Source organism: Manis pentadactyla, chromosome 16, assembly GCF_030020395.1.
Source record: "Manis pentadactyla isolate mManPen7 chromosome 16, mManPen7.hap1, whole genome shotgun sequence".
Taxonomy (NCBI): domain Eukaryota; kingdom Metazoa; phylum Chordata; class Mammalia; order Pholidota; family Manidae; genus Manis; species Manis pentadactyla.
The window spans coordinates 34,024,178-34,049,448 of record NC_080034.1 but is presented as its reverse complement, the minus strand read 5'-3'; the positions used below and the strand labels follow the sequence as shown (position 1 = coordinate 34,049,448).

General features: G+C 39.0%; 1 protein-coding gene across 1 annotated transcript in view; it reads left to right on the top strand.

The window, feature by feature from the left end:
• The window catches only part of DNAH8 (dynein axonemal heavy chain 8), a 353,325-nt gene that overhangs the window by 132,133 nt on the left and 195,921 nt on the right, over nucleotides 1-25,271 (top strand). Inside the window, exons 29-36 of the mRNA XM_057494308.1 lie at nucleotides 1,099-1,334; nucleotides 3,128-3,232; nucleotides 7,993-8,106; nucleotides 9,400-9,462; nucleotides 14,365-14,465; nucleotides 18,262-18,399; nucleotides 18,566-18,806; nucleotides 22,609-22,808. Of these exons, the coding sequence (XP_057350291.1) occupies nucleotides 1,099-1,334; nucleotides 3,128-3,232; nucleotides 7,993-8,106; nucleotides 9,400-9,462; nucleotides 14,365-14,465; nucleotides 18,262-18,399; nucleotides 18,566-18,806; nucleotides 22,609-22,808 (1,198 nt within the window). The remainder of the gene's footprint in view (nucleotides 1-1,098; nucleotides 1,335-3,127; nucleotides 3,233-7,992; nucleotides 8,107-9,399; nucleotides 9,463-14,364; nucleotides 14,466-18,261; nucleotides 18,400-18,565; nucleotides 18,807-22,608; nucleotides 22,809-25,271) is intronic.

Here is a 25,271-nt window from a genome sequence, read left to right as displayed (position 1 = left end):
AAATCAACTTTAGCACATGTGAGAGTTGGGTGCGTGCTTAATTTTAGAGAGAAAAAACTAAAAAATGGAATAGGTGACAACAGTTATGAAGAAAAGGGAAGGTGGGCTGAATCTTTGGGGCCTGAGGAAAAGGAGAAAAGAAGCCCATGAAGTGTGGACCTCAATGAGATGGGATCTCAGCCTCAGGCTATATAGTGTTCTCAGCTCCTTAGTTCTCTCTGTTTAACTGTTGAGAGTTGGGAAGGGAGCAATCATGTTTCAAGCTTGACAGGACTGGGGAGTGTAGGGGTACTGAGAAAAGAGGAATGGATAAAGATTGATAAGGTAGAGTTGACTAGTTAGAACTGTTTTATTTTCAAGGACCAGAAACCTATTTGAGCTACATTAAAGGGGGAAAAGATATATCCCAGAATCTGTGATGCAGCTGGGCCTTAGGAATAGATCCAAACCAGGGACTGTATAGAAGCTGAGGAGATCTTTCTCTCTGCCTCTCATTTGTGCTTCCCTGTGTGCATGGCTTCTCTGCTCCCCAGGCCACATAGCTCCCTGTCAAGTCTCATTCCAACCTCTCAAGAAGGAATTCTGATTGGTCCATGAAAGGTTAGGATTGACTAGGATAATCAGCTAGGCCCACATACAGGGTCAGTTTTTATATATTCTCTAACCATGTGGATGAGTTAGGGAATGGAATAACAGGAAAACTGGATCCGATTTGGCAGATGAAAAATATATTGTTCTCCATGGTGTGGGTTACCTAGAAGAAAATGGGGGAATGAGTGAGAGCTGTTCTATGGGATGTTCAGAAATAGAGCAAGTGGTGCTAGAATGAATTTCTGAAATTCTTCTCCATAGACTTCAGCATCCTTCTCATGCGCAGCTTTAACATACTGTATGGGGATAGGAAGTAAGTCTTCAAAAATCTACTAACCTTACAGCACATTTAATTCCGACTAAGTACATTTCAAGCAATCAATAGCCACATGTGGTCAGTGACTATCAAATAGAATGGTATACTTATAGATGCTCAGATTACACATAAAATGAAGAGTTTCAGAATGTCAGTTATTTTCTATTTTGATCTTTTCTTGTCTTCACCAGAACCAATGAAGTTGGCCTTATCAATTGAGGCTAAGGCATGGAAGATGTTACTCTGTCGATATTTGAATGAAGAATACAAAAAGAAAATGTCAGACATGATAGCATTTATCAGTGAATATTTGAAAAAGTTATCTAGACCTATTCGTGATTTAGATGATGTCAGGTTTGCAATGGAAGCCTTGTCTTGTATCCGTGATAATGAAATCCAAATGGACATGACTTTGGGACCAGTTGAAGTAAGAAATGATTGCACTTTTCTTTCTTGAAGTGCTATTTTTTAAAAAAATAGAGACACACACACACAAAATAGATTCTGTTAACATATTTCTTTGTCTATTTTATGGCATAGTCTTCCTATTACTCCTTTTCAATGTTTATATCCTTGAGGGGATTTTGACAATAATCAACAGTGAACAGTATACAAAGGAATATTAATGTATTAGTGCTGTCTTGACAGTGTTCAGCTTTTTATGCTGCACATTGTACAGAAAAGAATGATTGTATTGTCTTATGTCAATCCCAACATGTTAAGCAATTCCCCAAATATCTTTGGCTTTCCTTAGAAACCAGTTACAGGTCTCAACTTGTGCCCAGTGGCATATCATGAGCAGCATGATGGGAGCTGTCCACTTGGGCTCAGTAGTAAACTGCTGGAGCTTAGATCAACAAGAGATGCTTTTAGGGAAGAATACTTACTGTATTTGTTTCCTATTGCTATGGTAACAAATTAACCATAGTCTTAATGGCTTAAAGCAACAGATAAAAGCTTTCATGGCCTCTAAGTTCTAGAGACCAGAAGTCTAAAAATGGATTTTATGTGGCTAAAATCAAGATGTCAGCAGGGCTGTGTTCCTTTTGGAGGCTCAGAGAAGAATCCACTCCTTTCCTTTTCCTGCTTCTAAGGCTTCCTGTATCCATCTCTTGGCTCATGGCCCCCCTCCAGCAATGACATCACTCCTACCCCTGCTTCTGTCATCACAACTTCTCTTGCTCTGATTGTCCTACCTCCCTCTTTCCCTTTTCTGGACCTTTGTGTTTACTTTGGCCCTACTCAGTTAATCCAGGATAATCTCCCCATCTCAAATTCTTTAATTTAATCACATCTGCAAAGTCCCCTGTTGTCATGTAATGTAACATATTCACAGGTTCTGGAGAAGAGGATGTGGACAACATTGGGGAGGCCATTATTTTGTCTACCACAAGTATTTTATGACATTTAGAATTTTTGGCTCATGGTGATAATGAAGAGCTGACTGTTTAATTCATTTCATTACTGTTTATAAATTCTCTACACAGTGCACTCCCTTATTTCCTGCAATACCCAGGGAATTGACACTCTCACTGCTTCTGTTTGGTACCTGGTGCTCAAAACTGATCATTGCTCTCCTGAACCCATTTAGAGTTTATAACTCTTTGGTAGCTAATGAACTTGATATCTTTACTACTTCTTTAAATCTTAGTATTTGGGAACTTGGGATGCTGACCACCCATGCCTGAAGATTTAACAAATTATCATATCATTTTTTTTCCTGACTGCAGAAGCTTGATTCTTCAGCGTAAGTTCTTTTAGTAAAGCCAATTGCCAATCCATCCCTTTGATCATTCAAGTTTCTTTTTTTCAGGGTATCTCCCACAACATCATTCCATTCCATTCCTTATACAGCCAACCCATATTTTAAGAGCATGAGAATGTATTTTGTGTGGTGTTGGCACAAGCTCAAGAAGGAAAGAGAGAGACAGAAAATGATTCTAGTGATATTTTATAGGATAATGATCTGCCTCTGTCTCCATGCGAATCACCTAGGTGCTTATTAAATGCATATTTTAGGGCTTAGGGGCCTGGGATCTAGAGACAGTATCTGGTATCATTGAGAATCCAGGGGTGCTTATTATACATGTTTAATTTTGGGGACCCACTCTTCTAGAACATACTCTCTTCTAAGACTTAGGAATGTGTTTCTAGGAGGCATCTAAATCATTTGGCAACTGCTTTCCTTGTGATGTTTCTGAACCCCACCCCACTCCACAGGAAGCCTACGCTATTCTAAACGGATTTGAAGTTGAAGTAACCAAAGAAGAATCAGAAGGAGTTGATACCTTGAGATATTCTTTCAACAAATTGCAGGGCAAAGCTGTAAGTACAAATTTCATCTTTATTTTTTATTATGTCACTATTTGCAGAAAAAAAAATTTCATACATTTTAAAACTTAATACCTGTTACCTGAATTGCTTTACTGATATATAATCTGCACACCACAAAATTTGCCATTTCAAAATATGCAGTTCAAGTATACAAAGTATACAAATCTTGATCTGGGTGATGGTTACATGAGTGCATATACATCAGAATTCATCAAGCTGTGCACCAAGATTTGTGCATTTTATTGTATGTACCTCAAAAAAAGATTTAAAAAACCAAAGTATACAATTCAGTGATTTTTAGTATATTTACAGAACTGCACAACCATCATCATCCAGTATTAGAACATTTTCATGACTGCAAAAGAAACCCCACACCCATTAGCCATCACTCCTCTTTCCCCCCGTCTGCCTAGCCCCTGGCAACCAGCATTCTACTTTGTCTCTATAAATTTGACTACTTTTGGTACTTCATATAAATAGAATCATACAGTATTTGTCTTTTTGTGACTGGCTTATATCAGTTAGCTTGTCCTCACGTTTCATTCATGTTTGTAGCATGGGTCAGAATTTCCTCCCTTTTCAAGGCTGAACAGCATTCTGCTTCACGTGTTGTTTATTCACCCACCCATGGATGGCCACTTGGACTGCTTCCGCATTTGGCTGTTGTGAATAATGCTCCTAATGAATGTGGTCTTTGGAACCCTGCTTTCAGTTCTTTTGGATGTATACATATACATATATACACACCCAGGAATAGAGATGCTGGATCTTATACTAATTCTATTTTTAATTTTTTGAGTACCGCCACACTGTTTTCCATAGTGGCTGCTCCATTTTGCATTCCCATCAAGGCAGCACAAAGTTTCAAAGTTCTCCACATCCTAGCTATCACTTGTTATTTTGTTTCCTTGATAGTAGCAACCTAGTCCTACTCACTACTTATCCTAATGAGTGAGGTGATGTCTCATTGTGGTTTTGATTTGCATTTCCTTAATGATATATGATACCTAGTGTGTTTTCATATGCTTTTTTTGTCATTTGTATTTCTTTTTTGAAGCAAAGTCTATTCAAGTCCTTTGCCTATTTTTCAGTTGACTTGTTTGGGGTTTTTTTGGTTGTTTAGGAGTTCTTTATATGTCCTTCATATTAACTCCTTATCAGATACATGATTTGCAAATATTTTCTCCTATTCCATAGGGTGCCTTTTCACTTTGTTGTTTGTGTCCTTATAACCCTGTTTATTTCTACTAAGTAGGTAGTTATGTCCCCTCTTTTATTCCTAATTTGAGTATTTGAGTCCTTTCTTCTTTCTTCTTGGTTACTCTAGGTAAAGGTTTGTCAGTTTTGTTGATTTTTTTCAAAGAAACTTTGGTTTGTTGATTTTCTCTATTGTTTTCCTATTCTCTGTATAATTTATTTGTGCTCTTATTTTTCATTTCTTTCCTTCTGGTTGCTCTGGGGTTAGTTTGTTCTTCTTTGCCTAGTTTGTTAAGGTGGACATTAGGTTACTGATTTCAGATCTCTGAAATCTACTGCATCTTTTAATGCAGGCATTTGTAGCTATAAATTCTCTCTAAGCATTTTTAAGGTTAAGTATTTATATACCACAGTTAGACATTGAACTCCAAGGAAGAGTACAGATTTTTATTGAATATTAATTAACATTTTCTTAAAATTTCTTGTTAGGGAAAGATTTGTCACTTTCGATTGACAGCAAGGTTGAAGCAAGGCACAGTAGCAAGGACATAGAGCTGAAACTGGGATCGTGACTTATGATTCAAGCTCTGCCATCAGCCAGTTGATTGTACAAGTTAATAACCTTTGTTTCTCAATTTCTTCATGTGGTCATTTGGAATATATTAGGAAAATTTTTATATGTGGTTGAGGTAATGTGAATAGATATTTTTAAGAATACTCATGTTTATTTAAATTCATATTTAATATTGACTAATTGCTCCTCTTTTTCTAAAGTATCATTGATAATACAATCTTGCATTGGTTTCAAATGTATAACCCTCTGGTTGAACAGTTACCCAAATTGTTAAATCTTCACCCCACTCTAGTGCAGTTACTGTTTATCAACATAGAAAGATGTTACAGAATCATTGACTATATTCTCCATGCTGTAATAACATCCCTGTGACCAACTTATATTGTGATGCAAATTATTGTGCCTCTTTATTACCCCCCTCCCCTAAATCTGTCCCACCCCCTCCTCCCTTGGTAACCACTAGCACTTCTCAGTGTCTCTGAGTCTACTGCTGTTTTGTTCCTTCTGTTTTGCTTTGTTTTTATATTCCACAAATAAGTGAAATCATATGGTATTTGTCTTTTTCCACCTGGCTTATTTCACTGAGCATAATACTTTCTAAATCCATTCATGTTGTTGCAAATTGGAGGGTTTGTTTTCTTTTTATGGCTGAGTAATATTCCATTGTGTATAGTACTACATCTTTATCCTTCATCTGTTAATGGACCCTTAAGGTTGCTCCCACAGCTTGGCTATTGCAAATAGTGTAGCAATAAACGTAGGGGTGCATATATCTTTTTGAATCAAGGATTTTTGTTGTTGTTGTTGTTGGGGTAAATTCCTAGAAGTGGAATTACTGTATCAAATGATATGTCTCATTTCAGTTTTTTGAGGAACCTCCATACTGCTTTCCACAGTGGTTACACCAATTTACACTACCACCAACAGTGTAGGAGGGTTCCCATTTCTCTACATCCTTGACAACAGTTGTTATTTCTTGTCTTTTGATAGTGGCCATCCTAATTGGTGTGAGGTAGTTGTGGTTTTAATTTGCATTCCCTGATGATTAGTGATGTGCAGCATCTTTTCAAGTGCCTGTTGGCCATCTGTGTTTTTTTCTCTGGAGAAATGTCTGTTCAGATCCTCTGCCCACTTTTTAATCGGGCTGTTTGTTTTTTTATTTCTCATTTAGTAAAGATATTTTAATGTAAGACTAGTTAATTTTCCTCCAGGTATTTTAAGTTACATTTTTTTTGTATCATTAATCTACAATTATATGAGGAACATTATGTTTACTAGACTTCCCCCATCACCAAGTCCCCCCCACAAACCCCATTACAGTCACTGTCCATCAGCATAGTAAGATGCTGTAGAATCACTACTTGTCTTCTCTGTGTTGCACAGCCCTCCCTGTGCCCCCCTCCATTATACATGCTAATCGTAAGGCCCCCTTTCTTCCCCCCACCCCCTTATCCCTCCCTTCCCACCCATCCTCCTTAGTCCCTTTCCCTTTGGTAACTGTTAGTCCATTCTTGGGTTCTGTGATTCTGCTGTTGTTTTGTTCCTTCAGTTTTTTCTTTGTTCTTATGGGCTATTTGTTTTTTGGGTGTTGAGGTGTATGAGTTTTTTATATATTTTGCATGTTAACCCCTTATCAGATGAGTTGTTTACAAGTTTATTCTTCCATACTGTGGTATGTCTTTTTCTTCTGTTGATGGTTTACTTTGCTATAAAGAAGCTTTTCCTACTTGCTCATTTTAGTTTCCCTTGCTCAAGGAGATGTGCCTAGGAAAAAAATTGCCCATACTTATGTTCAAGAGATTTTTACCTATGTTTTCTTCTAAGGGTTTTATGGTTACATGACCTACATCGAAAGGTCTTTGATCCATTTTGAGTTTACTTTTATGTTCGGAGTGAGGCAGTAATCCAGTTTCATTCTCTTGCATGTAGCTGTCCAGTTTTCCCAGTGCCAGTTATTGAAGAGGCTGTCTTTTCTTCATTGTATATTCATGCCTCCTTTATCATGTATTTACTAATTACTCCTTAAAAAAAAGTTGCTGATTTAGTTAGGAAAGTGAATTTTAGGAAGGAAATGGAGACCCCTCCACTGAGATTTAGTGAGGCTCAACTTTCTCTTATTGTTCAATAGAAAAGATTCACTCAGATTGTTCTTCTCTTTGTTAGTGTTAAACCCATTGACTTATCCTTTACTACAATCACTGTTGAGCTTCAAGTAGTGTAAGTTCCAACCTAGATAGGTGTGCTACTGTTGAGAACAGTTAAGAGCAGGGGCCCTAGAACCACACTGCCACATTTTGAATCTTGACTTTTTCTCTTACTGGAGCTGGGGCCTTAGGGAAATTAGTTTCTCTGTACCTCAGTTTTCTCACTGTAAAATGGGTATAATACTAGTATTTACCACAAGAGTTGCTGTGAGGATTAAATAACACATATAAAGAACCTGGCAAATAGCATGAATTAAGTGTTGGCTGTTATGATTGAAGGTTTAAGCAGAAGTTTCAAAGACCATTGTGGTGGGCATTTACTATTTTTTTTAATAATCAAAGGAATGTCACTTTCTTTTAGGTAACTGCTCCAATGATGGCAACCATGTGAACCTACTAGAGATTACTAATCCCAGACGTTGGCCTGGTCCAAGACAGTATGTGACCCCAGACTTGGCCTGTAGTAGTAACTGATGTTTCTCTGGCCACAGTGGCCTGAGCTAGATCAGCCAAAAAATTTGTTCCTAACTGCAGTTAGAGAAGATGGATTTGCCTCTTGGGTCATAAACTAAAATTAATTGTGTCTCTATTTGTGCATTTGAGTTATTTCTGTGCTTTAAAAATTTTTTTTCTTGTTTGTTTTATGAACAACACTGCAGAGATATCCTTGTTCATACAGGACATCTATGGGAGAACAAACCTGCTGGAAAAGAATTACAGTTTTCATTTAAATGTGTTAGTTTTAGTCTCATCTTGAGTATTCCTTTTTATTCTAGGTTTCTGTACAAGATGAACTAGTTCAAGTGCAGCCAAAATTTAAAAGTAATCTGCTTGAGTCTGTGGAAGTTTTTCGTGAGGATGTAATGAACTTTGCAGAAGCATATGAGTTGGTAATTTAAGTATTTACATGCTCTGTGTTAAAATGTCCTGTGCTGTGTTTACATGAGATGAAAGTAATGAAATCTAAGAAATACACTGTGATTTATACATTTTATATGAGTGGCTGTATTTGCATATTTGCAGTTATAAATAAAAGGGGGGATGGTAGCTAGTCCTTTAAGTGTGTTTTTATAGAGGAAGAAAGAAGATTTAACTGTTACAAAGAGTAATAACTTTTGAGGTTGTAGAAGGAGCAAAATGTTTTTGTCCTTCCTCAGAGCCAGATTCTCATAGCTGAAAAAGTAATGCAGTTGTTGGAAGGCTGTAAGAAGCTATAAACACCCTAATACCAGGGTATTATGCAACTGATTTTTTTTTTCACTCATTCTCAGAGAACCAAAAGGGTCTCATAAAATAAATAATAAATTTCATACTTAGTTCCACTGAATAGTCTCCCCAGACTATTCAGCCGGTTCCAGTGACCGCTAATGGCTGACCTCTTTGTAGTTAAACTCAGAAGTTGGACATAGTCCCCTAAAATATTCTACTTCCTTTTAGTGATCACAATGCATCTGGATTTACAGCCCTTGGTGCTACTCATATAACACTTTTTTATACATGTGGGAAACTTATTACCTCTTTTAGTTGGCTTAGGCAACTTTATTGGCACATCATTCTATTATATTAGGAATCTGGTCCATTTAGCATATTCATAATATCACAATTGTACAGACCATCTGGGGTCCTTTTTGCAACTATTTTCTGTCTGACAGACGCCAGACTGCCTTTTGCCTCTTCCAAGTATTCAACCTGTGTGTGTGTCTGTATCCATATTGAGCTGAACAGTTAGTGAAAGGAGGCTGTTCTCAGAGCTCTTTCAGTTATTTTACAACACAACCACAGCATCATCGTTTATAATCATAACAACAATGAAATAGAGCTCTAGTGATTAAAGCTTCATAGAGGAGGTAATTTTGTCATTTTTTTTTACTATGTCAAGGTATTTTAAAATGAATGTAAGCTGGAGTGATGCAAATGTTCTAAAATTGATTTAGTCATGGTTACACACCTCTGTGAATATACTAAAAACCACTGAATTATCCATTTTAAAAGGGAGAGTATCATGTGAAATACATCTTAATAAAGCTGTTACAAAAAATAAAAGCTTTATGTACAGGACAAAATTAGACCATTTGAATTAAAAATAATGTTCATTTATTTAAAAGAAAATAATAGATAAAGCCAATAAATTGATAAATACATATGATTAAGAATTAAAATGGAGATTATATTATTCATTACAGGAGGGACCTATGGTTCCAAATATACCACCCCAAGAAGCTAGCAATAGGCTACAGATATTTCAGGTAAAACTGCATTTTTTTGGTTATATTGACAATGTGCTGTTATTCTTTAAAATGATTTCAGGGAAAAAAGTTATGTGTTTTACCTTGCAATGGAAAAGTAAATGTTTAAAGTACATACAGATTTTAATTCTATTCTAATCTAAGTAATGTAATTAATTCCTTTTCTTATATCCCTTCATGCTCTTCTCTACAGAATATTACTCTGTGTTTTTAGAGAGCAGACTTAAGTGTATACCTTATTCTCATCTTAAGCATCTCATTTGTATATAAAATTATTTTAAAAATTCATAGAATAATAAAATATATTAAAATAAGAGTTTAAATACTAGCAAATGGTTTTCCTGACTTTCCTCTATAACTGTTATTTTTCTTTCTTCTGTATCCATGACTTTAAACTTCCCAGCTCCTTTGTCCTACCTCAGTGTCATACATTGCTCATTGAATCATCTTTTTCATCACTGAGATGGCTGAGCATATCTAGAGAAAAATCACACAGCCATTTGGGTTAATGTTTTGCAGATTCATGGATTCCTGTGTAAGCTAGACCCTCAGGAGCATCAGGCAATGCTGTTATTTGTTCCTGTTCTCTATCCTGTTTCCTACAGTGGCTATACTGTATGTTTATGCTCTCTTTATGACCCTATCCCTTCTGCATTCTTAGTTATTAAAAAAATACTTTTCAGACACCTACTATGTGTCTTGGTTGATAGAAAGTTGATTAAGAAAAGGTTCTTACCTATAAGCTGCTCAAATCCATTAGGGAAACAGAGAACTAGAATAGGTAATGACAAAACCATGCTGTGAGCACTATGATCTAGGTATGAGGGCTTGTGTTGTGGAAACAGATGTAAGGTGCTTCCAACCCAGATGGGTGCTGGCAGGTGAGGCAGAGAAGTCTTCCTGGAAGAGGAGGCATCTAAGCTAGGACTTGAAGGACTGATTAGGATTAGCCAGGGGAAGAAGGAGGGAAAACAAGCTGGGCCCAGCAATGAGGAGATAATCGGAGATTTCAGGAGCAGGAAGGTTTAGGGAGCTGAAGAAGTGTGATGTGGGGTGCAGTGGGCACAGAAGGATAGTGGTGAGGGATGGCGCCGGAGAGGGCAGAGAGCACTGACAGGAGGGCCTTGTGTACTGTGATCCAAGAGCTCATGGCCTTTCGGGAGGCATGGAGTGCTCCATCGCTCAAGAAGGGCGTGATAGGATGAAATCTGAATTTTCAAAACAGCTGTGGTTTATAAGAGATTTCTCTGGCATTGGTGTGGAGAATGGTACAGAGGGAGTATGGTTAGACTGATGGCAGTTTCAATAATACAAGCAAGAAATTGTAATGAGTGGGCCCCAACGAGTGTACTTGGAATGAAACTGGATGGTTCATAAGTTTATGAAAGAGACTGACTTGATAGGCTTGAAACCAGGGCTGAGGGGGAAAGGTCAAGGTTTTCAGCTTGGGCGAGTAGATGAGGGTAGAGCTCTTTGCTGAAGCACATATGTGGGCGGAGTAGTTTGGGGATTTGTTCAGATGACCTTGTCTCCAAATTTACAGACAAAATGTTGGTTCTGTGGCACAGATTTCAGAAAAATGAGACCCCTCGCAGACCCAGGGGCTTCTGTATCTCTCTCTTGTCCCTTCTTTGGTCAGCCCTTTTCTCTCCTGTACTCCTAACCTCTTCCTCTTTACTAAACCCTCCCAATCAGCATTTTAAAGGCTGCTTGTCTTTCCTTCTTAAAGTAACAACAATAAACATCTCTCTGTCCTGCACACCCCCTCTAGATCTCACTTTTCCCTTTTCCTCACCCAGCCCGATTTCTGCCTGCCTTTATACTCAGGCAGCTTCCATGGCCACCCCACCAAGGAGGTACAGAGCTGCTGTCCCCAAAACCAATGTTTTCTTCTTTACTAGGAACACCTAAGTTTCGCAGCAATGCAAGCCATGTGAAGACTTTCTGTAATTTACACTTAGTTTGGTGCACACTCAGTAGGTATTTCTGGTTCTCCCTTTACCTATCTGAGATTACTTCATATCCGCCTGATAATTGGGTTTTTCACTTTTCATCCCAAAACAAATAAATGGAGGAGTGGAATCAGTAATCTTGTTCTCGTTGCTTCATACATATGTTCCATAGGTGGTTCAGGCTGGTTCCATGCACCCTTTTGCCAAAAAAGGTTCAATCAAGTTGAATGGTTATTTCAAGTTGCAGGTTTTCCTGGGAGTGGTAGGGATATTTCAGGCTTTTTACATTATAACCAACTGGAATTTCTTATATTTTACTTAACTTTCAAGTATCTCCCTTGAGTGTTTCAAAGTAGAAGATCTTTACCCTGGTAAGAAAAATATTTCTCCAGGATCACTGGAGCAACCAGGAATTGCAGCTGGTCTGTAGTGAAGAAACTTGTGCAAAGCAGATGAAATCATCTGTCAAGAGCCCAGTGTGTGTGCCTGGTTCCAGGGAGGGTAGGTCTAGGCCAGTAACTCTTGTGGATTGCTACAAGGTAGGTCACATGTGCTGACAAGGATTTTCATGGGAAGCAGGAAACACAAGTCCTTCACTTAAACATTATGCCCTCAGACAAAAAGTCTAGTCCCTCGTTGTTGTCAGAGTTCTCACTCCAGAACTGTGATTGTTACTCTTGGACTAAAACCAGCTCCTTTGTGCTGGACCCTGGAGGAAGCTCTGATCCTTTGCTACCTGAAGTCCTCGGGTTTGGACCCAGGGTCCCAGGGAAAGGTCTCTGTCTCTGGAGGAGTCAGGCCTAAGGCCGATCTGCTCACCTGGTGGCTGCCAACTGAGCCAAGTGGAAGCCTTCAGCAGTAAAAGCAAGATAAATAATGAAAACAGATAGTAATGTTGGGTGGTGGTAAGGGCCAAGGGAAAAAATACAGCATGGCAAGGGCATAGAGCACTGGCCTGTACGTATGTGGAGTGGGGTGGAAATTTAAAACAGCGCCTTCAGAGAAGGTCTCCTTGAGAAGGTGACATTTGTTGAGCCAGGCAGTATCTGGAGGAGTGAATTTCCAGATGGGGGGTAGAGCAAGTGCAGAGGCCCTGGGTAAGAGCATTTATGGGAAATAGCAAGGAGGTCAGTATAGCTGGAGCAGCATGAGCAAGGAGGGAGTACTAGCAGTGAGGCCAGAGGGGTAGGGAGGGGACAGGCTGGTGAAGCCTTGCCAGCCCCGGGGAAGGCCCTGGCCTTGGTTCTGAGTGAGAAGGCTGACCTGATCTCACTGATGTTTGTGATGAATCACCAGGGCTGCTGTGTTGAGAACAGATTATTGGCAGTCAAGGATAGAAACAGGGAGACTCATTAGGAGGGTATTGCAGTAATCCAGGTGAGAGGTGATAGTACCTTGAACCCAGAGTGGCAGCATTGGATCTGATGAGGAGATGGAGCCCAGGTATATTTTGAAGACCCAGTCCTTGTTTTTCCCTCAGGGGTTACCAATTTCTTGGTCAGCACCCGGGACTTTGATGTGCCACTTTTTTTTTTTTTTACCAGGGGTGTGGCACTTCATTGAAAAGACAACACAGGGCCTGTCTCTTGTCTTCTTGTACCTTCTGTTTTGTCTATGCCTTCGGCTGAGCTGAGCCAGCCATTTGTCATGCATCTGGCTGGACATGTGACTTGGGGTCATATTTGCAGATCCAACTCATCTCAAAAGCACGTGCCCCCCTCCGCCCTCCAAAAAATCAGGCAGTTGCCAAGATCTAGATCTGGGGAAGAAGCAGGCGTCTCACCGTGGGCCTCAGGTCCCAGCAGTGTTCTCTGATGCAACTTGACTCAGATGTTGGGAGTTTTCAGCACTCAGCTAACCTGCTCAAAGCTGATGTCTTGTTCCACATCTGGCTGGTGCTGTGGAACTTTTTCATTTTAGTTGAGACCTGAATGGAAAAATGAGTGATTGGCATCCATCAGGAGCCTTCATCACATTAGCAAGATTTTAAATGTCATTATTTTAATATATGATAACTTTGAATTTTTTGTTACTCTTTTCCTAATGTTCACTTAGTGCCATGGACTCCATTCAGTAATGTATTGAGTAACCACTATACTAACCACCAAGGAATATAAAAAGTGCAAAATATGGCCTTTGCCCTCTAGGAACTGAGAGTCCTTTGGAGTTCCTTCAGGGTCTCCACACCTTCCTGATTTGGCTCCTGTAAAATGTGCTCATGTGTCTATCAGATCTGTATTACTATCTGAGCGTTGTGAATCTCATACCAGATATTTCCAGGGCTGGGAATTTAGGTTCTTCTTGATATTGTAAACCCTTCATGTAAAGCACACATATTGTGTCACAGATGGATTATTTCTGTTTGCTTTGCTTTTGAGTTTTAAACACTGTTAATACTTAGCATTCTAAGTGTGGGAGATTCAAATCCCAATTCAAAAACCATGTGCTTTATCTTTCCTGATTTAAATTGTTAGAATTATTTCAAATGGTTTTAAAATGGAATCCTTCATTTCATAGACTACTGCTTGAAGAGAAAACAGGGTTGAATGGATTATACAACACTTCACTCATTTGAACACTGTAGGAGAGATGACTGGTTTGAATTAATTTGTAAAAGCCTGGATTATAGATTTTTTTAAAATGCAGTTTTATCCCTTTCAGGTGTATTTATGGGAACTTGAAATATAGGTCATCTGGGGGCCACTTAATATATTAAACAAATAATTTTATATAAACTGGATGCTTTTAGAAGGCTTGAAAGTCAATTTTCTTAAGTGCTTAACTTTTCCTCTGATAGCTTGGTATCAGTATAAATTTGCTTCACAAATCCTTATTTCCTAGATGTTATTAAATAAACCTCAATGTAGCTTTTATTCTGATTATAGTAAATTCTCCCTTAATGGAGTCTGAATTAATTATATTTCACTACAACCTAAAAACCTTTTTATAGGCCAATTTTGATGATCTGTGGAGGAAATTTGTTACATACTCCTCTGGTGAACAACTTTTCGGATTGCCTGTGACTGACTATGAGATTTTACACAAAACCAGGTAAAGTTAGAAATTGTATGAGTATTACATGCAAATAATTAAATACTGACCATTAGAAGAATCATGTCATTATTAAATCTTTTATCATGCAGAGAAGCACTGCCTCAGAGAACTCCTAAATATTCTCCTTATTCTTGGCTGTTTCTGATCCACTGGACACATATACTTCACATACTAAATAAACGTTCTAGGGGAGTAGAAAATACAGTCCCAAAATTCTGGTGTTCAAGGCATATATTTAGTCTATACTCAATTTTTTTCTTTTCTCTATTTTTGAATAGTGTCAGTGATGGTTCACAAGCATGGAAATTTTGCATACCTTTTGTGTACTAGAGGAGTAGCCATCCTTGGCCCTTGAACCCTTCTACTGCCTTTATGCTAAGTGCTCCTCTCTATTGGATACGCAGAGAACTCACTGAGAATGGAAGACCAAGGAAGTTAGTTGATTCTAAACAGTAACATTTGATTGTAAACAATAATCTAGTTTTAGACAAGTGTATTTTAATAGAATTTTAAACATACTTCCCTCAAAGGCAAAATTGTACAGTGGTATTAGCTGATAAAGATCTTATCTTTAGAAAAGAACACAGTTGGCTCCTTTCAAAGTCACAGCATGAAAATATATTGGCAAAATAGACATGAAATTGTCTGAAGAAAAATTAATGCTTCAGTCATTTAGAGTAGATAGTTTGTATTCTTTTAACCAAGAAGTCATTCTCCAAGCTTAACCCAGAGACTAACTGTGTTAGAATTGCAGATGTCTGGTTCTTGCCCCTGATTTACTGAATCAGAATCTTGGGGTTGGATGTTAGAGAATCTCTATTTTTATTAATTCTCCAGTTAATTCTCTTGCACACTCAGTCTGAGACCCAGTGGCTTATCTAGGTATTCTAGGAAAAATAATCATCCTTATTTACCATTTGAGCCAATGGACCTTTAATTTTTTTATATTTTTAAGTAATTTATGAATAATTTATGAAAGTAAGAATAAAGGAATGGTGATAAGCAATTTTATTAGAAAGTGTAATAAAAATTTAAGCAGGAAAAAAAACTACTTTTACTTCACAATATCCTGGTTTGAAGATATGTAAGTATATTGCAATTCCCACTTGTCCAACACCAAATGCAGTGGTGTATTTCTTCCCTACACATATATATAACAGTATATAACATATAACAATATTTTGCACAGCAGTAATAGTAGTATAACTTCATTAGGGTTACCAGACCTGATTTCAATGTGTGTAAGTATGTGGGAGGGGTCTTTGCACACATACTTATACCAAGCAATTTTCGAACACCAGTAGGGTGTTGGAGAACTCAATTCTGATGCTACCTGCCTGGAGAGTACCAGATTCCCAGGTTAAGGGCTCCATCCAGAAGACTGCCCTCCAGCCCCCACTCCAGACACCAGTTGCAAGCCCTAGGCAGTTACCTGTGCGCCTCTGACCTGCTGGCTACGTATGGGAGGTTCCCACGATCTCCCCCTTAGGTTTGATTAATTTGCTAGAGTGGCCCTGAGAACTCAGGAAAACACTTAAGTTTACCAGTTTAATAAAGAATGCCATAAAGAATACAAGTTAACAGCCAGGTGATGAGAGACATAGGGCAAGGTCCCATCCCACAAATAAAGAAGCTTCTATGCTCATGGAGCTTGGGGCCTGGCTCTGTGGCCCATGGAGGGGTTCTGATTCTCAAGCATAGAAGCTCTCCCCAACAGAAGCAGGGTCCAACCGAGCACAGCAGGCAGAGAAGAGCAGAGCACAGAGAGATCAAAAAGCTCTTCTAATGGGTTTTGTGAGGGCTTCATTGCATAGTCATGGTTGACTAAATTATTAGCCATTGGCTGATTCAGCCTCCAGTTCCTGCCTGTGGGTGGGGGTGTCCAAAAGTCACATTAACATGACAAAACACCCATTTCACCTTTAAGACTGCAGTGTTTTCAAAAACTGTGGATGAAGACCAAATATACCTGGGAAATATATATTTGGTCACATGAATGATCAACTATGTATTTCTTATAACTCATTATATCGCATATATATATATGCACACACATGAAATGGAGACTGACTTTTGAATGCAGCCAGCTACCCATCAGCCATCATGTATGAGCCTGGACAATACCTATGTTGTAAACCCAGATTCCAGATTTCAGATCCATATCCAACAGCTTCTAGCTTACCATTACTTCTGATTTTTCTTGCATTTAACATTGTTAAAACTCAACACTGTTGATAACTCTGACTCATAATTTTGTTGAAGAAAGGAAACCATCTTCTCTGCACCATAAATACAAAAATCTTTACTTTTAGATTTTAATGATCAAGTCAATGACATTTTTTCATTTCTGCGTGTGTTGCCTTTGACATTTATCTTTTTATGGAATGTATCAAGTAAAACTTACCTAAACATCCATAATAATGAAAGAACAGTATCACCTTTTTCACAAAAGGGGATGGTCTAGGTTCTTGTTGCAAAATAATTGCATGATGAAGCCCTTGCCTCTATTGGAATACATTATTCATTCAAGAATTATTGAGTTTAATAAAATTTATATAGGTTATCATCATCTAAAGACTCGTAGTTTGAGATCTCAGCTATGCCATTAGTTTCGCTATCAAAATTAAAAGTCTAGAGTGCAGCTTTCTGTTTTCTGTTTAATATTTGAGAAGCACCTTTATCAGTTTTCTTCTTCTTGCTATTTTAGGTAGAAAATGAAAAATTCTGTATTAACTGCAGTAAATGAAAGTTAAATAAGCAAAAATCAAAAGGCTACAGAAATGGTGCCTCCAGAATTCATTTTTTATGCTTTCTTGAAAGATGATGTGATACTTTGGGCAACACAATAAGAAACTTGAAGGATGATGCAATAGTGATTAATTTTTTTCAGTATTGCCTCATCATTATAAGAGATTTCCTCATTTTCTCTTACTATTTTAGTCATTCTTAGCATAGTTGGGAGTAAACAGTGATTAATAATGAAATATTAGGATGGTGAATTAGCAAGTGAAACAATTGGAAAAACAAGATAACTAAGATTCCAGAATATGTCTTAGATTTATAAGAGGGTCCAGTGCTCTCAAATGATAATTGCAAGAAAGGATGAGTTTTACTCCATTAAAAACAAACAGATTTCATCTTGGATCTCTGGATTATCTACATAATAAATAATAAAAGTTGTGAATATCAATCTTATAAATACAATTATTCAAGAAATAAACTCAAACTAATATTGGTTTGCTAAGGGTTGAAGAACTGGGAGAATTCACAAACTTTATCGAATGGTCAGTTTTTGGGGTTTTACATGATAAAGAACTTTTCCTTTATTTGGAACTGGACTCTCTCCTCTTATTTTAGTTTTTAATAACTCTATTTGGGCTCATGAAGGAAACTTCTTGGTAGGAAGGTGATGTTTAAAGTCACACTTTAAGGCAGTTGTTCTCTTAAAAATGCAGCTTGCATTTGAAAGAATGCAATCAAATAAAGGCTACTTAGCTTTGACCTCATTTTGGTCACATTGTTTGCAATGATTGGTGTGATAATAATCATCACACCATCTGTTAACGTCTAGTACGATTTGGAATATTTTACAGATATAAACTTGACCTAATTTATGGAGCTTCAATAAAATATTTGTTTAGAAACTGAGGGTTGTATGCATGTATGCATGTTGGTGTCTGTAAGACTATATATAATGTATGAAATATTTGATTGGGTGAATTCTGCCTCTCCAGTAATGGAATTTATTTTTAAAATATACATTAAATAATGACTTAATTGTGTGGTTTCCCAGAAAGGAACTCAACTTGCTGCAGAAGCTGTATGGATTGTATGATACTGTAATGGGCAATATTAGTGGCTATTATGAAATACTCTGGGGAGATGTAGACATTGAAAAAATTAATGCAGAACTACAGGAATTTCAGAATAGGTGAGTTTCAACTGAACTAAGCTTACCTTTTTATAGTGCCTATATTCTTAGGGTCCTACAAGTATTTCACAAACAAACTTATCCTCTGATATATTGTTGTGTATAAATAATACTTTCTTCAAAAAAATGTGTAGGTGAAATAATTATTTTTCTTTTTTTCTGAAAGATGTCGTAAACTTCCAAAAGGACTTAAAGGTTGGCAAGCTTTTTTAGATCTGAAAAAAAGAATTGATGATTTCAGCGAGTCATGTCCTCTGCTAGAAATGATGACCAATAAAGCAATGAAACAGAGACACTGGGATCGAATCACCGAGTTAACTGGGACTCCGTTTGATGTGGAATCTGATTCTTTTTGTCTTCGAAATATTATGGAAGCACCACTCCTTACACATAAGAATGACATTGAGGTACATAAGATTATAAAGTCTTATCAACGACCCATTAAAGAATGTCTCCTTTTCTGTTCTGAACATCACACAGACATTTTATTCAAGGGAGTACGAACTGCCCTGTGTAATGTACCCTCAAAAATTGGAGTGATCCTGAACATCCCTTGGTTTTGCAAAAGGATGCTGTAATTCAAGTTGAAATATGTTAGTTTTGGAGCCCCTCCACCTATCCTTCCTCGTCCTTTAACTATACTTCCACTTTTAAAAAATATTTATTTATAATGATATATGTTTATTTCTATTTTGTGTCCTTGCTGAATTCCTCAGAACATTTTCCAGATTTCTAATTCTATACTTTTCCTTTAAATATTTAAAACTACTGTATTTTTTTTCCAAGATTTTCAGTTGGTTCTTTTGCCTTTTTTTTTAGTGCTTAGTGTTTATAGTGAGTCTTGATGGAATGGCCTCATGTAGGACATGAACCTTATTATTCAATTCTGCCCTAGCTCTTGGTTGTGTCTCTTACTTTTGTGGAAGTCCAAGCAGTCTACTGTATTCTTAGTTGCTCCTAGTAATCAGGATGTGCCAAGACCTGTCAGTGTCCCAAAGTGGAGGAGCTAGTTAGCACATAGATTCAGGCTGATTGGATACCAAATCCTCAGGCAGCAGCTTTTAAAGTATGCAAATATATGTCTTTTCAAGGGAACACTGTGAGATGGGCAATTCTGGCTCTTCCTTCTGCACTGAGCCCTGGGGTATTAGCCGGTTAAGAACTACTTCTTTCTTGCTCTCATCCCATTGAATCCATGGACACAAGCCCCCCTGGTCACCAGAGTCAGGCCATCGAGGGGTGTATCCTGGCAGCGATGCACGCTGGGCACCAGTTGTGAACATGCGCTCTTTCTTGTAGACACCGGTGTTCCGGAGCATGGCAGAGGAGAGTGCAAAGTCGCTATCCCCTGCCAAGGTCTCTGGAGAGGATTACAGTTGGCCCTTCAGTGTGTGTTTAATTAGAAGCCTGCCTCTCAGGTCTCTGCTTCCTCGTGTATGAAGATAAGCTGATATCCCTCTTTCACAGAAAGACTGGGCATTTCAGTCTGCTGCCTCTCTGCTGTGCCTTGAGGGTGTCCTGTTATTAACTCTTTCCCCATTTGCACAGTCCTATGGCACCCTCAAACATAAGGCCCTCTTGCCACCGGAGTCAGGTGATCAAGAGGGATCCCCTGGGTGGCAGCTGGAAAAAAAAAAAAGAAATTTGTCACCCAATGTGTGCACAAGTGCCCTTCTGGAAGATACTAGTGGCCTGGAGTGAGGCAGAGGGAGAGCACAACAATGGTGCCCACCAGCCTCTGTCTTTGTGGAGTGTTGCAGTTGCCCTGGTGTTAAATTAGATGCCTGCCCGACAGGCTGCAGCTTTACGATAAGCATATAGATTTCTTTCACAGAAAGACTGGGTGCTTCTCAGCCATCCACCTCTGTGCTGGACCTTGGGATGTAGCCAGATGAGTCCACACACACCCTTTCAAAACTAAATGTTTTGGGGCTCATCTTCTAGGTGCAAATTTTTATATATTTTATATATTCTCAAACCTGGTAAATCTCAAAACTATAGAGTTCTTCATTTGTCTCTTTTAATGCCTTATTTTTAAGTTTTTTATTATGGAAATTTTCAAACAAAGTAGAGATCCTCTTGCTTCAACTACTATCAACTCATGGCCAGTGCTGTTTCCTCTATACCTCCCATACTCCAACAGCCCCAGATTAAACATCGTTCAATATTTTTTTCCATATTTCTGTAAAATTAATTTCACTTGGACAGAGTTTTTGCTCTCACAGTTTTTTAATGCTGGCTATCCCTCTGAGTATTAGGTATTTTTCATAGGCTTTGAATTTCTATTTTTGAGGGAACTCATTTTGAATAGTAAGCTTTTAAAAAAAATGTGGCTTTTATAATTTGTTAGAATTGTTTCTCCTCCTCTGCATCTCAGCCTTCCTTGTCTGGTGGTCTCCTGGTTTCTCTCCCCGCCCACTCCCCATCTCCTCTTTCCCCCAAGTCCAGAGCCAGGTGTTAAAACAGCAGCTGATGTCCCCTTTCTGCCATGGTGTGGCAGAGCAAGGCACAGCTGACCTGTTTCAGGTCCTGGTTGTGGGGCTGGGTCCGTGTCACCCCATCCCCCCAGGTCCACAGCTTCACATAATCTGGCTTCCCAGGGGGCAGCTGGAGGTGGCCTCTTTCCCCAGTGGAGGGATCCAGATGCTAGCCCTGGGACTCCCCCACTTTCCGCCTTCCCTGTCTCACAGGACCCAGGCTCGCTGCCCCCACCCTCCCACTGACCACAGCCCTAAGCCTGGGCGTCAGCTCCACCCCCTGGTTTGCACATCGTTTCCACTTCTGGTTCATGGAGATGTTTATCTTGTTCTTAAGCCTGGCTGTGTTTGTTTTTGATTTTCTCTTTTTGTATTTTATCCATTATCTTGTTTTTGGAGGTGAGGAACTGCACCACCTGACCAGAAATCTCCCATATATATGGTTTTGTGTTTTCTGCCTCCCCCTTGCCTTTTTTTTCTTTTACTTATTATTTTTTTAATAATGGTATCATTGATATACATACAACCTTATGCTCAGGTTTCACACGAGCAACATTGTAGTTACTACATTCACCCATATTATCATTATCATGTCCCCCCAACACACCCCATTGCAGTTACTGTCCATCAGCGTGCATAGTAAGATGCTATAGAGTCAATACTTGTCTTCTCTGTCCCTTACCTCTTTTTAACATGTGTCCACAAAAAGTTTTATTTTCAAAGCATTTTTTTTGTCCTATTTATAAATGTCATTCAAATACTATTGCAGGAAACAGGAAAAAAAAAGCCTTTGGTGACCATCTCATTCTTATAAATAGGTTTTTACATTTCAGAATACAGCCATTCATAGGCTATGCTTTGTGAATTTCATTTTACAATTCCAAAGAATTATAGGATTCATTTATTAACTATTTGTACCCCAAAACAGATTCTCAGTGTCATCATCCCCAGTATATCCTGTTTGCTCTGCCCCACACGCCCTGCTTTTAGCCCAGCTGGATGCCTGCTGTTGCCGGATTCACTGCCTCTAAAGGAAACCCTTTCCCTCCTTGCAGAATGTCCTCCCCGCCGCACCCGTTAGACTCCCACTTACTCCCATTGTTCCCCCCTAAGTGAAGCCTTTCCTCCTGACTGCAAGCAGACTTCATTGCTCCCTCCTCAGGACTCACAACAGTTTATCCCACTCATACAACATTGAGCACATGCTAATTTGTACTATGATCATTGGAAATACCTTGTACCTTTAAATTCCTTTCCATCTCTGAGATTCTAAGTATGAAAATAAGTTGAGGCATCGTGAGGAAAATACCTTACTTTTATTTTCTCTCAAGGATTCTCAAAAAAAACAGGAAAACTCGTAAGAAAAAAATAGAATTGACTTTTAAGCAAATGAGATGTTGCATTAGGGCCAGAACAAGCAGGAATATAGCAGTATTTATACATTACTTTAAAAACTCCAAGTGACTCTCACATATATTCTCTTTTGCTTCTCACAGCAAACCACTGGGATAGAGCAAATACGATTATCTCCATTTTGTCCAAAAAACTCCAGTTAAAAATATAATGATTTTTATATTTACATTTTTTTTACCAGAAACACAGTGATCTCGAGCCTTGGTTTTCTTGGCCATAAAATGATTAAATGACTCAGTCAAGCTAAAAAATTCTATGATTTTACAGTGCACTTGGTAATTGAAAATGTCATGATGTAAGCTTTGATTTCCCTCTGAAGGATATTTGCATATCTGCCATTAAGGAGAAGGATATTGAAGCCAAGCTGACTCAGGTGATTGAGAACTGGACCAGCCAAAGCCTGAGTTTTGCAGCATTTAAAGGAAAGGGAGAGCTCCTGCTCAAAGGGACCGAATCAGGAGAAATTATCACTTTGTTGGAGGACAGTTTAATGGTCTTAGGATCCTTACTAAGCAACAGGTAATGTTCTAGGTTGGGGGTGATGGTTTTCATTTGGTATTTAAGATTCCATAATATGAAGTAAAAGCCCAGTTTTGCAGCTGTGGCATAATGCAAGATTCTGCCATAATGTGCTAACTCTTGTCTGTTCTTACATGAGTTACTATGTTCCCTAGTAATCGTGGCCTCCATCTTTCCTTTTATGGTATTCATCTCCCCTTCCTGTTTCTCCTGGTGGGCTCCATCATAATCATTGTCCCCCAAGTTGGCAGCTTATCTCCTGAGCATCTTGGCTCCGCAGTGAGATGAGCTCTTCATCTTATCTTCTCTTTCATTCCCCTGATTCGTCGTCCTTGTTCTCCTTGGCTAAACCTGCCCCAGTGTTCACCCAGTGGCCCAGGAAAAGTACGCTGGCAGCACATGAATGTACTGTTAGGGGCTTGGCACTTAGACACGTGCATTGTTTATGGTGAACAGTGGCGTCCTGTGCTGGGTCCACTCTGGCCTCAGTGAGGCAACTGCCTTGAAGGTGACTGTGATGTCACGTGCAGCTTTAGGAAATGGGACTCAGATTACATATCCTGCCAGGTCTTGGTCTGGACATTAGCATCGTCTAATCCTCCAGCTGACTATGCAGCAATTCCCAATTGTTCTTCATCTAACACACCTAAGAAATAGGTCACAACCCCATCATTGACAGAGGGCAATGTCTAGGGTGCATGTGGATTCTTATACATCTTCTCCAGGTTGGGATTGCTGGTTAATGAATGGTATCCTGCATGACCTCTGCCCCCTGTATTGTCTTTGGATAAGTACTAATCCTCTAAGCTGCTAGTTCCAGGAGTTCTGGGCTGAACTTGCCGGGGTTAAGATCCTAGGGTGCATCTGCTGCATTCAGGGAATCTGAATAATCCTGGCAGAGGTCATCAATGCAGTGGTTCCTAGTCTTCATAGGCTATTACTTCCCCATGGTTCATTGCAGATTTTCCATCCTGATGTCCTGAATGAACACCTCTTGAAGTAGGGCTGTAGATTCACCTGAACAGTGACCGTGGCCAAGGAATCCAAGATTTGAAGCCTTTCTTAATTTCATACTTAACTTGCTTATAACCAAATTAGTATAGTACTTATTTATAGTCCTAGTAAATGCAAAGTGGAGGCCTTACTAGAAAGAGTGTAAGGCTATCTAAGAAGTCTCCTCCTGGAGAACTTTGCAGCACCAACTGGATCCTGAAAGCCTCCTCCAGGACTAAGCACAGGTTGATCTTATAGCAGGCAGTGCCTGCTAGATGTGACTTAAGAAGGAAATTGTGTATCTACGTAGGTGACACTTGACTCCAGATATTGCCTAAATTGTGACACTCTCCTTGTGGATCCCTGATTCCATAGACCTTCGTATTTGTCGTGACAGGCTCCACAGCTCAGAGTTGCACAATGCAGGTACCTAGCCAAAGGGTAGAAACTGGTTATGCTAGGTCTTATTTCAGATCTCCCTTTTCATGTTGGAAAATTGTACACCATTGAAGATTTTCTCTGTGCAGGACCATTTTTGGCCCCAAATACCTAGGTGCTTTGGCACCCTGAAATGACCATCCATAACATCTTAGCCTGCATGTCTCTATTCTGAAGATGCTTTTGGCATTTTGATTGTCTTTAAGCTCTAAACCAAAGGCCAGATGGCCAGTATAAAGTGGGTGCTGGGAAAAATGCTTCTTACTGCCTGAACAACTCACCTACCTCCTCGGGGCAATTTTTTCACAACTCCCTTTATTCCTCCATGTATAACATAGGTTTCCAGAGAAGTTATGTGTTGCACTCAGGCATCGGACTATACTTAGAAGAAGCCCATTCTATATGTGAACACCTTCAAGTCATCCTGTCCTGAATCAAGAAAAGTTTTAACACCTTTCCCAACAATTGCCACTCACTAGGAAATGCCAGTACATCAAAATTACTTGCCATTTCGAAAAACTGAATTCAGCTTCTTAGTCCAGCTGTAGGTAATTAGGTCTTCACCCAGTATCTTCGCACCACTTCATGGCATCTGCTCTGTTTCTTGTCTTTCTTAGGTGTGTCTAGCTTTCTGGACACCTTGTATTCTCTTGAATACTTCCGCTAGCCCTGATGATGAGAAAACAGGAACTGTGCTCTTTTGGGGTTGCTATCCTGGCTCTCCAATATTGCAGAATCTAGGTGCAGTGCCTGGTGGCATTAGCAGTCGAAGGACAGAAAGAGTACATTGATTAGTGGACATCAGACTTCAATCATGACCCTGGCCTGGTGGAAATAGTTCCATTGACCAGTAAGAAACAGTGCCCTGTGTGTTATTCCTGCAGCAGTCTCCATATAGATTTGGTGCACAGAAGTCTTAGAAAACCATTTTACTCCTAGGAACATCTGGCATAGTTCCTTTGCTGGACCTCTGTGGCATGTAAGTTGACTTATTTTCCTAGTTTATGACTGGTATATGGAAACAATAAGTGA